This window comes from Microcebus murinus, chromosome 29 (assembly GCF_040939455.1).
Source record: "Microcebus murinus isolate Inina chromosome 29, M.murinus_Inina_mat1.0, whole genome shotgun sequence".
Taxonomy (NCBI): Eukaryota; Metazoa; Chordata; class Mammalia; order Primates; family Cheirogaleidae; genus Microcebus; species Microcebus murinus.
In genome coordinates this window covers 2,418,911-2,433,348 of record NC_134132.1, presented here as the reverse complement: position 1 = coordinate 2,433,348, position 14,438 = coordinate 2,418,911, and the positions used below count along the sequence as shown (strand labels likewise).

Sequence of the window (14,438 nt, the reverse complement as noted above, 5' to 3'; positions counted from 1 at the left end):
TGAAAAGGAGGGTTTATGGATTGTAATTGTAAGGGAAGTGGATGTGGCTTAGCAGCTTTATTCCTTTAGAATTACATAATTTGGATTACAGTATTGTTTTATCTGATGCCCATATTAAAAATGTCAGAGCATTTTGTCTTAAAAAATAGAATAAGGGGTAAGTGACTTTTAGACAAAGTTAGCATTTACTAAAATATATGCTATAGAATATTGGTACTGTGGTATGATATTTAGCTTTCTGTGAAAAATGTTTTAAAATAGTTAGGAATAGATTTAATTAAAGGGGTGAAAGATCTATACATTAAAAACTAAAACACACTGATGAAAGAAATTAAAGAAGGCACAAATAAATGAAAACATATCCTGTGCTCCTGGATTAGAAGAACTAATGTTGTTAAAGTGGCCCTACTTCCCAAAGCAATGAGTGCAATCTCTATTAAAATACCAATGGCATTTTTCACAGAAATTGAAAAAACAATCCTAAAATTCTTCTGGAACCACACAAGGCCACAAATAACCAAACCAATCCTAAGAAAGAAAACCAAAGTTGGAGACATCATACTTCCTGATTTAAAATTATACTACAGTGCTATAGTCATCAAAACAGTATGGTACAGGCATAAAAACAGATACACAGACCAATGGAATAAAATAGAGATCCCAGAAATAAATCTGAACATACATAGTGAACTAATTTTTGACAAGGGTACCAAGAAATCACAGTTAAGAAAGCATTATCTCTTTGGTAAATGATGCTGGCTTTTCCACATGCAAAAGAATAAAATTGGACCCTTATCTGACACTACCTACAAAAGATAACTCAATATGGATAGAAGTTCTAAACATAAGACCTGAAACCATAGAACTCCTAGAAGAGAAGATACGGGAAAAACTCTTTTATACCGGTATTGGCAATGATTTTTTGGATATCAGATCAAAAGCTCAGGCTACAAAAGCAAAAATAAATAAATGGGACTATATCACACTAAAACACTTCTGCACAGTGAAGAAAACAATCAGCAAAATGAAATGGCAGCCTATGAATTGAGAAAAAATATTTGCAGAAACCATATATTTGACAAGGGCTTAGTATCTAAAATTCATAAGAAGCTTATAACTCAATAGTAGAAAAACAACCTGATTTACAAAAAAGAAGCATAAAAGAGCTGAATAAACATGTCTCCAAAGAAGTCATAAAAATTGCCAATAGGCATATGGAAAGATGCTCAGCAGCAGTAATCATCAGGGAAATGCAAATCAAGACCACTATTGAGATCTCATCTCACACCAGTTAGGATACCATTATTAAAAAGCTAAGTCATAACAAATGTTAACAAGGGTGTGAAGAAAAGGGAACTCTTGCCTACTGTTGGTGGGAATGAAGATTTGTACAACCATTATGGAAAACACTATGGAAGTTCCTAAAGAAACTAAAGAAATTAAAAATAGAACTAACATAGAACCCAACAATCCCACTTATGGATATATACCCGAAGGGAATAAAATACCATTCTCAGGTTCATTGCAGCATTATTCACAATAGCTGAGACACAAAAACAAACAAAGTGTCCTCTGAAACTCAGTCTTTTCATCTTTAGATAATAATATGTAAATAACAATTTTTAAATGATCTTTCCAAAATGATAACACATCCTTTAAAATGAGTGCCAAATGCAGTCATATATAAATATTAATAGTGCTTTGAAAAAATTGCAAAGCACTTGCAAGTCATGTTTATTATGTTCTCTCTAATGTTGCAAGGATATGTAATATACTTAAAATAGTATCCATACCATTTTTAAAAATGTAATTTAATTGAATGCTAAAACAGGGCATTTATGATGTGCTCCTACCAGTGTTGAGCCCCCCCCCAAACACTGTGGCTCAGGTGTTAGCATTTTGTCTTCCCCCAACATGGTTTGTCTTGGCAATCTTGGTGTTCTTCTGGCAGATCTGATGGGGTCCTTTCCCACAATGGGCCCTCCTCAGTGTTGGGGGCCTGCTCCGTGCTGGAGCACTGTTGGGACCCTGGTATTAAAGGCAGTGGAGGGTTCTGTGTAATGAAGAGAGCGTGTTGAGTCTACTGAGAAATGCCCCAGACCCTAAGAGGGCAAGCAGACCACGTCTGGTGACAGTCTCTTTAGATGGGAAGTTCGGAGTCTTCATCCTGGCCAGCGTTTCTCAGCCTGGGTCTGCAGACCCACAGGCCCTCATGCAGGCCTCTGGTAGGCTCAGATTTTTAAAGGCTGAAATGGCGTCTGTTTTGATTTAAGGAAATGTATTATTTCTAATGACTTTTTAACCAAAAAATATAAGCACATTCTCCTTGACTCTGTTCTTTTCTTAGATAAGCGAATTTCCTAAATGACAAACAAGTAGATAAATTCATTTAATTTCAGATAGAAGTAAAAGTTCTATGAAGAAAATAAAGTGGAGCTATTTCTCTAATAATGAAAAAAATGGATGTGTAACGGAAGTAACCTCTGATAGGCAATAAATACATTGAAGTGGAAAAAATATTTTTTTAAAAACATGGTGGGAAAAATTTATCAATATGTGGAAATAGAATCCTATACTCTTAAATAAGTCAAGGAATAAATGAGTCAAGGAATAAATCACAAGAAATACTAGAAAATACTTTGAGACAAATGAATATGGAAACATAACACACTAAAATTTATGGGATGCAGAGAAAACAATGCTAAGAGGGAAATTTATGGGTATTAACAACTATATTTTAAAAGAAGAAAGATCTCAGATCAAAATCCTAGCCTTTCAACTTAAGAAACTAGGAAAAGAAGAGCAAACTGAACCGAAAGCAAGCAGAAGGAAAGAAGTTATAAGGATTAGGGAAGAAAGAAAGAAAGGAAATACAGAATTGAAAGAAAATAGAGAAAACAATAAAGACAAAAGTGGGTTCTTTGAAAATATCAATGAAATTGACAAACTTTTAGTTATACTGACAAAGAAAGAAAGAGAGAGGATGCAAATGACCAAAATCACGAATGAAGGAGGATTCATTACCACCATCCTCACAGAAACAAGGAGGGTTATAAGGTAATGCTATGAACAACTGAATGCCAACAAACTAAATAACCTAGTCCTAGACAAATGGACAAAGTTCTAAGAAATCACTAACTAACAAATTGAGGTAAGAATAAATAGCAAATCTGATAGATCTATAACAAGTAAAGAGATTAAGTGAGTACTACTACTACTAATAATTTTCTGCAAAGAAAAGCCAACATCTGGTGGCTTCACAGATAAATTCTACCAAATAGTTAAACAATCACAACTAATCCTGACAAATTCTTTCAAAAAACTAGTAGGAAGGGACACCTCTCCCAATTTATTTTATGAGGCCAGTATTACCCTGATACCAAAACCAAAGACATGACATGAAGAGAAAATTGCAAACCTATATCTCTTATAAATACACATACAAAAATCCTGAGCAAAATAATACAAATCAAATCTAACACTATATAAGAAGGATTATACACCACAACTAAGTTGGATTTATCCCAGAAATGCAAGTTGGCTCAACATACCAAAATCAATGTCATATGCCATATTTAATAAACCAAAGTATAAAAATCACATGATCATCTCAATATAAGGAGAAAAGGCATTTGAAAAAATCCAATACCCTTGAGATAAAAACACTAAACAAACTAATAATAGAAAAGAATTTTTTAATCCTGACAAAGGACTTCTATTAAAAACCCAAAACTAACATCGTACTTAATGGTGAAAGACTGACAGCTTTCCCATATAATTCAAAGCAAAAAAAGGATGTTCCTCTCACCACTTCTATTCAGCATTGTAGTGGATGTTCTGGCAATTTAGGCAATAAAGTAAAATAAAATACATCCAAATTGGAAAGGAACAAGCAAAACCATCTCTATTTGCAGATGATGTAATCTTGTATATAGGAAATCCTAAGGAATACACACACACACACACATCCACGCACATAATTTAGAACCAATAAATGTGTTCAGAAAAGTGGTAGGATACAATATCAATATATGAAAATAAATTGTACTTCTATGCAGTTGCAATGAAAAATCAGAAATTGAAATTAAGAAATTATTTTATTTCTAAAAAATCCATTTAAAAAGAATAAAATATTAGGAATAAATTGAACAAAACAAATGCAAGTCTTGTTAACTGAAAACTATAAACATCATCAAAAGAAATTAAAGAAGACTTAGATAAATAGAGAAGCACACTATGTTCATGAATTGGAAGACTTAAGATTGTTAAAATGGCAATACTCCTCAAATTGATGTACAGATTCAATACAATCTCTATTACAAGCTAGCTGGCTTTTTGCAGAAGTTGGAAAATTGATTGTAAAATTAATATTGAAATTCAAGTGACCCAGAGTAGCCAAGACTAGAAGAAAAAATTGGAGAACTCACATTTCTGCTTAATAAATAGCTATAGTAATCCAGGGTATGTGATTCTGACATAATGAGAGACATATAGATAGATGGAGTAGATTTGAGAGTCCAGAAAAAAACATACATTTATGATCAATTGATTTTCATTGAGGGTGCCAAGATGATTCAAATGGGGAAAGAAAAGTCTTTCTGACAAATAGTGCCAGGAGCATGGCTATCTCCGTGCAGCTGGGTGTTTGCCTCACACATACCCAAGCAAAGACCTAACTGCAAGAGCTAAAGCTATAAAACTCTTAGAAGAATATATTGGTGTAAATTTTGTGACCTTGAATTGGACAATGATTTCTTGGGCTTAATCCCTAATGCACAAGTGACAAAAGAAAATATAGATAAATGGTAGAAATTTCAAAATTAGAGATTTTTATGCATCAAAAGATATCATCAGGGAAATAAAAAGAAAATTTATAGAATGGGAGAAAATATTTGCAAATTGTCTATCTTATAAAGGTCTAGTCTCCGATATATAAAAAACTTTTAAAATTCAACAATAAAAAGACAAATAGCTGAGTTTTTAAAAAGTGGGCTAAGGATTTCAATAGACGTTTCTCTAAAAAAGATAGTCAAATGGCTAACAAGCACTTGAAAAATATTCAACATCATTAGTCACTAAGGAAATGTAAATCAAAACTACAATGAGATGCCACTTAACATCCCCTGGCATGAATATAATGAAAAAGACAGACAACAACAAGTATTGGCTAGAATATGAGCATATTGAAACTCTCATACATTGCTGGTGGGAATGTATTTTAATATAGTATAGCTGCTTTGGAAATCAGTTCCTCAAATTGTTAAACACAGCTGATATGATTTAGCAACTTCATTTCAAGTTATATATTTAAGAGAAATGACAAACATGGACATACAAAAACTTGTACACAAATGTTCATCAAGGAATACATACATTAATCAAATATATTCATACAGAGAAATATTGTTCAGTCATGAAAAAGGATGAACTACAGATACAGGCTACAGCATGGATGAACTTGAGAACTAAGTGAAAGAAGCCAGATACAAAAGCTCACATATTATATGATTCCATTTATATGAAATGAACAGAATAGACAAAAATATGAAGACCGAAAGTAGGTCAGTGGTTACAAGAGGCTGGGGAAAGGGTGACTGGAGAGTGATTGGTAATGGATTCGGGGTTTGCTTTTGGGGAGATGAAAATATTCCGAAATGAGATAAGGGTGATGGTTGCACAGTCTTGTGAATATACTAAAAACCACTAAATTGTACACTTTAAAAAGGTGACAAGTATAGGATGTGAATTATACATATTTAAAAGATGGTGGCAAAATGAATCATTACTCACCTTCACTTTTAACCGTTATGAATGAAGAAACTGTTGACATCAGAGATGAATTTGATAATCCACTGCTGGTTGCTCCTAGTTTGATAAGATAGATGACATTAGTATTAATTACAATCTCATCTCACCTGTTAAGGACTAAATAAAAGTAAGTCAAATCTGGAGGTGGGCTGCAACCCCTCTGCAGAGGTGCTGGGTAAGACTTTGTTTTTCTTTAATTTTTCCACTTTCCAGCTTCTTTTCTCCAAAGAGGAATATAAGTATTGAATGCCTGAGTGGCCTGATTTTAAAAAACAAAGGAAAAAACAACACCTGTTTTAGTATAACAGGCCTCAAAAGCAAATTTACACTGCAGATTGATACCTGGTATCTTTAAACATGCACAAAAAAGTATTGCAAAAACTCTAAACTCTAATGATTTAAAGTCATTTTATTTTTCCCTTTGGGAAAAATGACTTGGTCATTAGGATCTAGGAGTATCATGCCTCTTTTTTATTTTTATTTTTTTCAAAATTACATTTCATTTTGTTGATTTAGTTATGGCATTGAAACTTTCAAACAAACAAACAAAGGGTCATAAAGAAACTTGAAAACTTCTATAATTAATTTGTTCATTCATGAAACAGTCTTTAAGTTCTCAGGCCCCATCCCAGACTCTTGAGGGCAATATCCAACTCTTAATCGTCTTTTTAATGAGTAGTATCAAGAATAATTCCTGGAATACTGTAAGCAGTTAGTAAGTGTTTCAAATAAGGGGTTACTCACACAGGAAATAAGGATCAACACAGGGAAAAAAGTCTGCCTTAAGTAGTCAACATCACTCTTCAGTTTGATAGCTACTCTCTATAAAAGCATTCCTGTTTTTCTTAAAACACTTTAGAATGCCCTTTCATGATTAGGACACAGGTCCCATATTTACTATGTGACATATATAAAATCTTGGATCTCATAAGCAAGCATACTGTATTTGGGGAGGAACTATTGGCATTGCAAAATTAATCTAATGCTTTAAAACTCTAGTCCAGAGGAGAGTTTTAAAGGGTAAGTTTTTTTGAGGGAGGTGAATTCTTACTCTGTCACTCAGGCTGGTACACAACTTGGAGTTTTCAAAGTACTTGACCATTTTTTTTATTTCAAAATATTAAGGAGGTACAAATGTTTTTGATATATGGCTTGAGCCTTGATCATTTTCTTTCTTTCTTTTTTTTTTTTTTTTTGAGACAGAATCTCACTCTGTTTCCTGGGCTAGAGTGCCGTGGTGTCGGCCTTGCTCACAGCAACCTCAAACTCCTGGGCTCAAGTGATCCTCCTGCTTCAGCCTCCCCAGTAGCTGTGACTATAGGCATGCACTACCATGCCTGGCTAATTTTTTCTGTATATTTTTAGTTTTCCAGCTAATTTCTTTCTATTTGTAGTAGAGATGGGGTCTTGTTCTTGCTCTGGTTGGTCTCGAACTACTGACCTTGAGTGATCCTCCCACCTCGACCTCCCAGAGTGCTAGGATTGCAGCCGTGAGCCACCATGTCCCACCGACCATTTTCTTTTATATCAATTCTGATTTCATGTTTGATAAAAGGAAGAGATATAATACAATTGAGCTTAGGACTCAGTATTCAGCCAGAATTTTTCAGCCAGTCTTTGCAAAACTGAAGAAGTAAATGGTTATACATTTTTAGTGTTCCTAAACTTTTATGTGAATTGTGATCTTATAATTGTTAATGATCAGTATATATAATCATTGTAATAATATCTATAACATAAATGGGACATGTTATTTTTATTTTTTGTTTATTTTATTTTGTTTTTTATCCAGCTTTAGTGAGGTACAGTTGACAATTAAAATTGTATATATTTAATACATTGCCACACTAGAAAAAAAATTGTCCCTAGTGCCATGGTGTTTTATTAAAACAAAATGATTCTTTCTAATTTGTTGTTTTCTGTGCATGAGCTATATGCAATGCAATCCATGCTTTTAAATTGTCGATATTGATTGTAACAATAAGAACATTAACAAGATTTTCAGAACCCAATGGTGGGGTTTTACTTCACGCAGCCCCAGGCTCAAAACTAGCCTGAGTTAAATACAACTCACATGGCAGTCAATGTGTTTAAGTGTACAAGGTGGTGTTTTGATGGACACATACTTTGTGAAATTATCACCACAATAAAGCTAATTAACATATCCATCACCTCACAGAGTTAGCAATTTTATCTTGAGAACAAAGACACTATTTTAGATTGTTAATATATGAATATTCACTTTCAAATATGAGTAAGCTTTCTACATAAAACTTATAGTGAAATTTTCTTTATGTGTTAGATATGTTGAAATTCTGAAGTATAAGTGCATATTTATTATTGCAAGAGTAAAAAGTTTCAGTAACTAATGATAACTGATTTATGTAAATTTTATGTGCAAAACCAATGATTATATACTTTTAAGTAATTATAGAAATAGAGTGAAGTTAATATATTAAGATAATGTTACAGCTATTTATCTATAAGGATATTATATCATTTTGAGCCAACAAATATTTATAAAAGATTAAATAATCATTAGAATATCATAATTCTACTCTCTTTAAAGTTGTTTAGTAAACTAGCCTTCATGCAATTTTCCAAAATAACCTTTTAGAACTGTGTTAAATTCTATTTAGGCCACAAGTGTTCCACAAAAATGTCTAATTTGTAAACATTTCATATTTTATTAGGATAAACTGAAAGCAAAATATCAACTTTACTACTATGTCCCAGGTATTTCATTTCCGATTCAAACTTAACAAGGAAGAGAAAGACAATGGATAAAAGGAGAAAGGTTACGGAGGAAAATGAGGGACTCAAACACTTTTTTTTCCTGACTAATCACACAAGAAAATTTCCAAGAATGCTTTTAAAATATCTATATGTTATCGTTTTATCTGGTTAGTTTCTACATAGAGGATGTGCAACTTAAACATCACTGTATCTCAAACGCTATTAGAGACAGATGGCCAAAAACATCTGGCTCCTCTGTTGATCTCAGGTGAAACTAAATGTCTATTTAGTACTAGAAATGTTTAGTATCAGAACTGAGAAATTTTTATTTCTGTATTATAATTCAACTCATTAAAAAATTGACTATTAAATGCTTTTAAAATCAAGCTGAATAATAATCACATTTTTAAAATAAAATTTTAGGTTCACTTTTGTATACTAGAAATTCATTTTATATTTGATAATGGCCAAATGTGGATTTTTAACTCTGGCCATTTGGCCTTTGCACAAAATGTGCAGTGCATTTGTTGTCTGTCTAGGAAAAGATCAAGTCCCATCTCTCTAATTGGGTAAACCTCTGAACATGAGCCCTGCTCCTGGCAAAGTTTCATCAATTACTTCTGCCACTTTGGTGGCTATCTTGCTGCAAGAAGAATTCTCATCTCAGTTGCACATTTTCCACTTTTCTGATGATAGAATTTCTGCCATTGGCAAGAGAAAGAAAATTCATGTGATTTAGCTGGACATAAGCACTTTCAAACCAACCGTTTTTGACCTATAAACAAAGAAAATCCGATTGGGAAGCCTTAAAATGAAAATAAAGAAGCTTCACCATGTCATATTTGTTTCAGTAAATACTTTCTTTGTGGCCAAGAGAAACATGTTAGCCATGAGGAAGAGGGATAGCAAACTCCTTCCCTATAGACATTTTTTAATTTTTTTGGTATTATTGTGTAACTTAAAAATGGTTATTCCAGTATATGGAACAATGTCTAAAACTCCCCCAAATTTAAACCCCTCAGACCTGAATATAGGAAGTAAAATACACTGATAATCCTGCTTAGAACTCGAGACAAACTTTCCATTGTCTTCATTACTGTGTATCAATTGTATCTCCTTTAGGAGAGTGGGCAATATCCAGTATACATAGTCCAACCACCTACACCCTTAGTACACTTATGGTGATCAAGTCATCAGGAAATACAAAGGCTTATTGCCTCCGCTTAGCCCGGACACCATGCTGGACTTTCTGTTTCTCAAACTGGATGCAAGCAGTGTAACAGTCTCCTGCCTGCCAGATGCATCTCCCGCCCACCGCAGCCTCGGCAGGTCTCTTTGGAGCCCCAAGAATGGACTTCCTTCCTTCCCTCACTTCCCTTCCCACTGACAGATCCATGGTTACTAGATTTTTAACCCTGAAAAGGCATCTAGATAAATAATACATGATGCTAGGTATTATTGATTTGGAGGGTTTTATAATGGCATTGTAGCTTTGTAATAAATTGTCTATATTTTTTGATAGGCATGTTGAACATGTAGAGATAAAATGGCATGAGTCTGGATTCCCTTCAAAATACTTTGACAGCCAAACAAAAAGAGAGAGAGAAGAGGAAAAGAAAGAAATTAGGAAGGAGAAAGAAAAAGAAAAATGTAACAAATGTGGTAAGATGTAGATAAATATTCATTTAGAGAAATGGATATATGGAGATTAATTACAGTATTCTCCACTTTGGGGTACATTTGAACATTTTTATAATAACAATTAATAAAAAGTAAACCTCTCTTGGCCTATTACAGTTTTTACAATTGAATGTGAATAATTTAAAACTCATCTGGAGAACTTCTGAAGAGTACAGATCAGAGTTTAATTTCTATTAATTGAGCAATATAAACCAGTGAAATGTCCAGAACCAGAATGTGTGTGTGTGTGTGTGTGTGTGTGTGTGTGTGTGCATATAAGCTCAAGCATTCTATTTACTTGCTTCAGAGAAGGGTGCTTCAGTGTCCTACCACAAGAGCCACTGGTAGTAGGTTGCTAGAAGTGGTTTGGTTTCATCTTAGAATCAAACACTGCAGAAATAAGGGAAAATGATCAGATACCCTTTATCTCTGAGAATCATTGCCCCATTCAAGCCCTCACCGGTCCTCTGCATGTGTTTGAGTTTGGTCTTAGAATGAAAATTAAGGAAATAATAGAGAGGTGAGAAAGATAGCAGTAGGAAGTTCAGTCACCTATTCATCAGGGTGTATGATTTTCTGGTCTTTCTATGAACTTAGCATTCTAACCAGAGTTTCTGCTCAGAGGTGATCAACCAACAATTCTGTTTTTCTCCCCCATCGATTACTGTGCCTGAATAATAGCCTCATTTTGTGTTTGTTGCAGAATGGGCAATGCAGTATGGATTGCACAGGCAACGACCTCTCAGATTTCTCACAGAAAGATTCTAATGGCTTTTTAAATCTTTATGGATAGTAATCCTTTTTAATATCTAGCCAGAAAACGTAACACGGTTGTTGTCACTCAATCCAGTAACAATAATGATGGCATCGCTACTGAAACCTATGAATTAAATCTATCGTCGGCACAATTCAACCAACAAAATCAGTCTGTCATTAATACTGTTTCACCTTGTCGGCTGTGCTGCTTAGGTGGAGAACTGCAATATTTAGAAAGACAGTTTTATGACTTGGAACATGGTGATTTTTTTATTCTCTAAAAATAAACTTTGTTTATGGAACAGTCACAATAGCATCATTCTCCAACAGGAAATGATCAAGAAGAATACCATTAAAGAAGCCCGCTGAGATCTCGGGGTTTTGCGTGCAACCCAAAATAACACATGAATTTCAAAATAGTGAATAGTATCGACCTTTATAATAACCACATATAAGATTCCAAATTATTTTCCTGTATTAAATTATGTAAACACTACTAATTTTGTTTGCTAAAATTAAACCATATTCTACTAAGGGCTAATCTTACCTTTAGGCGATGTTGATGTGGTAACAGTATTTGGTGATGGTACTGTGCTTAGCATTGTTGCAGATGCTATTGTTGAAGAAACCACTGATGGTAACATAGGAGGAGTAGCTCTAACATCTGAAAAAAAGCAAATTATGTTGAAATAATTGCATTAACATTTACATTTATTTTCCCAGTCAATAGACTGGTATATATAAACAAAGCATTCTGTCTACCTACCTACCTGTCTACCTACCTGCCTAACCAGCTATCTTTCTAGCTATAGTTCTGCTAACGCAGTCAGTAGAGCATAGATTTGGAACTCATTCTCCATTTGTCATGAATTCATCCAGAGCCCTGTATTCTTTCGCTGATTCCACCTGCTTCCCATCAACGTCATGAATTTTCAAGATGGCTAGCAAAAGCATTTTATAGTTCTAAAACTATATAATTTCTGAGAAAATGAATGAGAAATTAATGTGTAAATTTGAAATTTAATAATATTTTTAAGTCAACTAAACTAACTTTGTCAGATGAAATAATTAAATCAGTATTCTCTGGGCAGTGGATGTTTTACTAAATATTTTTATAGCACATTAAAGTTATAAAGTAGTAAAATGTCAATATTAGTATATATCTTCTTAACATAAGGCACTCTCTATATGTATACTATATATAAAGTATGAAATATAAAAATATTACACATATAGATATAAGTTCCAAAGAAAGAAAATAAACTTTAAGAAATTCAACAATTGCAGCACATTTAAATTTTTGTCAATGGAGCTAACATAAATCCACATTATCGAGTTGTTTATGTTCTCTAAATTGTAACAGTATTTGGGCAACAAAAGGCACACAAATAAAGATAATATATTGTGATCCATATTATATATTTCTCTTTAATAAGAATTTTTAAAACTTCCATTTAAATATATTAGGGAATAGGTCTTCTTTAATAGTCAAAGTTGGCGAAATCATCACTTCATTGTTATTTTTCAAAGTGAAGTATGTAGAACTTAACTCTTGGTGTTTTATGAAAATATTTACTTCACATACAATTATTGTAATTTATTAGCATTTATATATTCTTTTTAATCCTGTATTTTGTTGGTCTCATCTCTGGACACTCACTGTTATGTTAAGAATAAAAATACAGAAAGCATCTACCAAAGATCTGGAGAAAGGATTCACATCTATGGAAAGCATTGCTTTTTCTGTTGTTACTTGGTCAGTATAGAGTATATATAGTATAGAATGTTAGTTAAGAGGATGGACTTTGAAAAACAAAGACGTATGTGCAAATCCCAGTTAACTTCGTATGTCATTATAGTAAATGTATGTCATTAGTGTGACTTCTCAGATTTAAATTACACTCAAAATTTTCCTCTTGAATCTGAGAAAAACCAATAATCTGGCATGTCAGTGAAATGCAATATCTCACATGTCATGAAATAGAGTATATTTGCTGTTTAATTTTATAGCCTTGAGGTGTTTGGAAGGGTTAGTCCTTAGCATTGACTTTGTTAATAGGACACAGAAATTGATTGATGTATTCAGCATGTACAGGTGTCTGGCACACACCAAAATGACAGAAGCACATTTTCACAGGCTTTATGGAAATCAGGTCAGAAGCTTTTTTCACTTCTGGAGGCAGAGTTCACACCCTTGGTTTTACCCCTCCCCCACCCCCAACATTCAGCAGGGAACAGGCACACAGCCTGTAGAAGGTTATCTTTTTTCTACTAGTCTTTTTGTTTTAACTTTCTTTTGGTTCTAGATTCTATGATGTAACACTAATTTCTAATCATGAAGGTGAAGAAATTATTCAAAGTATATCACTTAGACTTGAAAAATTTACCTGTAAATAGCTTGAATGATCCTCATCTGTTGACTTCCTAAACAATAACAGTGACTATTTAATAACAGTCACAAATTCTGAGCATAATCAACATCTCCAAGAGGTATTTTCCTCCCTCCCTCCCTACCTCCCTCCCTCCCTTCCTTCCTTCCTTCCTTCCCTTCTCAATATTTGTTGAGCAACGATGTATATAAAAATCATGATTAGATGGACTGAATCTCATGCTTCCAAAAGTGTTTGCAAATATCAAACATTGTTATGCAAGAAATTATAAAATGAATATTTATACCATTGTGGTTTAAGCTGTACTGAACTAAATCTGTGGAATGCATTGTGAACTGTAAAAGCGAAGTATCAATAAAGCTTATAGACTTAAAAAAAAAATCATGATTAGATACAGAAAAGACTCTATGATGTACCACATGATATCACCCTCGAGTAACTTTGTATCTGGCAGGGAACATGCACTATAAATATGCACAATAAACAAAAAGGATGTTCTGTATGGGTTGTATGGACCCATGTTTTTCAAACTGCAGGTTGTGATACAATTAAAGGTCAATTAAATCTCTTTAGTAGACTGCAGTCAGAGCTTTTACCAATTATAAAAGAAGAGATAATATTAGAGTGGTATTGCAAATAATAGGGTAAGTTTTGTTTTATGAAGCTTTGGTATGGGGGTGTGGCACATGTATAAGTCTGCATGAAATGTGTGCCAATGCAAAATATATTTCTTATTGTGATTCCAGTTAAAAATTTGAAAGCTGCTGGGCAAACAATGAACTGAACAAGAGTTTATATGATAAAAGACAACCACCTTGCTGGCATGAGCAAGGAATATTTCAGGAGAGAGTTGACATAGGAAGTAGAGAGTAAGCAGCGTCGAAAGGGCATGAGAAAAAGCTCTGGATTGGGGAAATGAGAAGTATCAGAGGGCTGAAAACAGCTCTATTTAGATGGATTGCAATGAGCTATGAAAGGACACAGTAGATGTTGTCTGGAAAAATACTGGAGGCCATATTGTAGATGGCCATGAACACCAAGCCCTGGACTTTGGATTTTATTGAATTC

General features: G+C 33.6%; 1 protein-coding gene across 1 annotated transcript in view; it reads right to left on the bottom strand.

Moving 5' to 3' along the window:
• The window catches only part of EMCN (endomucin), a 97,890-nt gene that overhangs the window by 56,428 nt on the left and 27,024 nt on the right, over positions 1 to 14,438 (bottom strand). Inside the window, exons 2-3 of the mRNA XM_012738392.3 lie at positions 11,528 to 11,644; positions 5,791 to 5,865 (exon numbers count right to left, since the gene is read on the bottom strand). Coding sequence (XP_012593846.1) covers positions 5,791 to 5,865; positions 11,528 to 11,644 — 192 coding nt within the window. The remainder of the gene's footprint in view (positions 1 to 5,790; positions 5,866 to 11,527; positions 11,645 to 14,438) is intronic.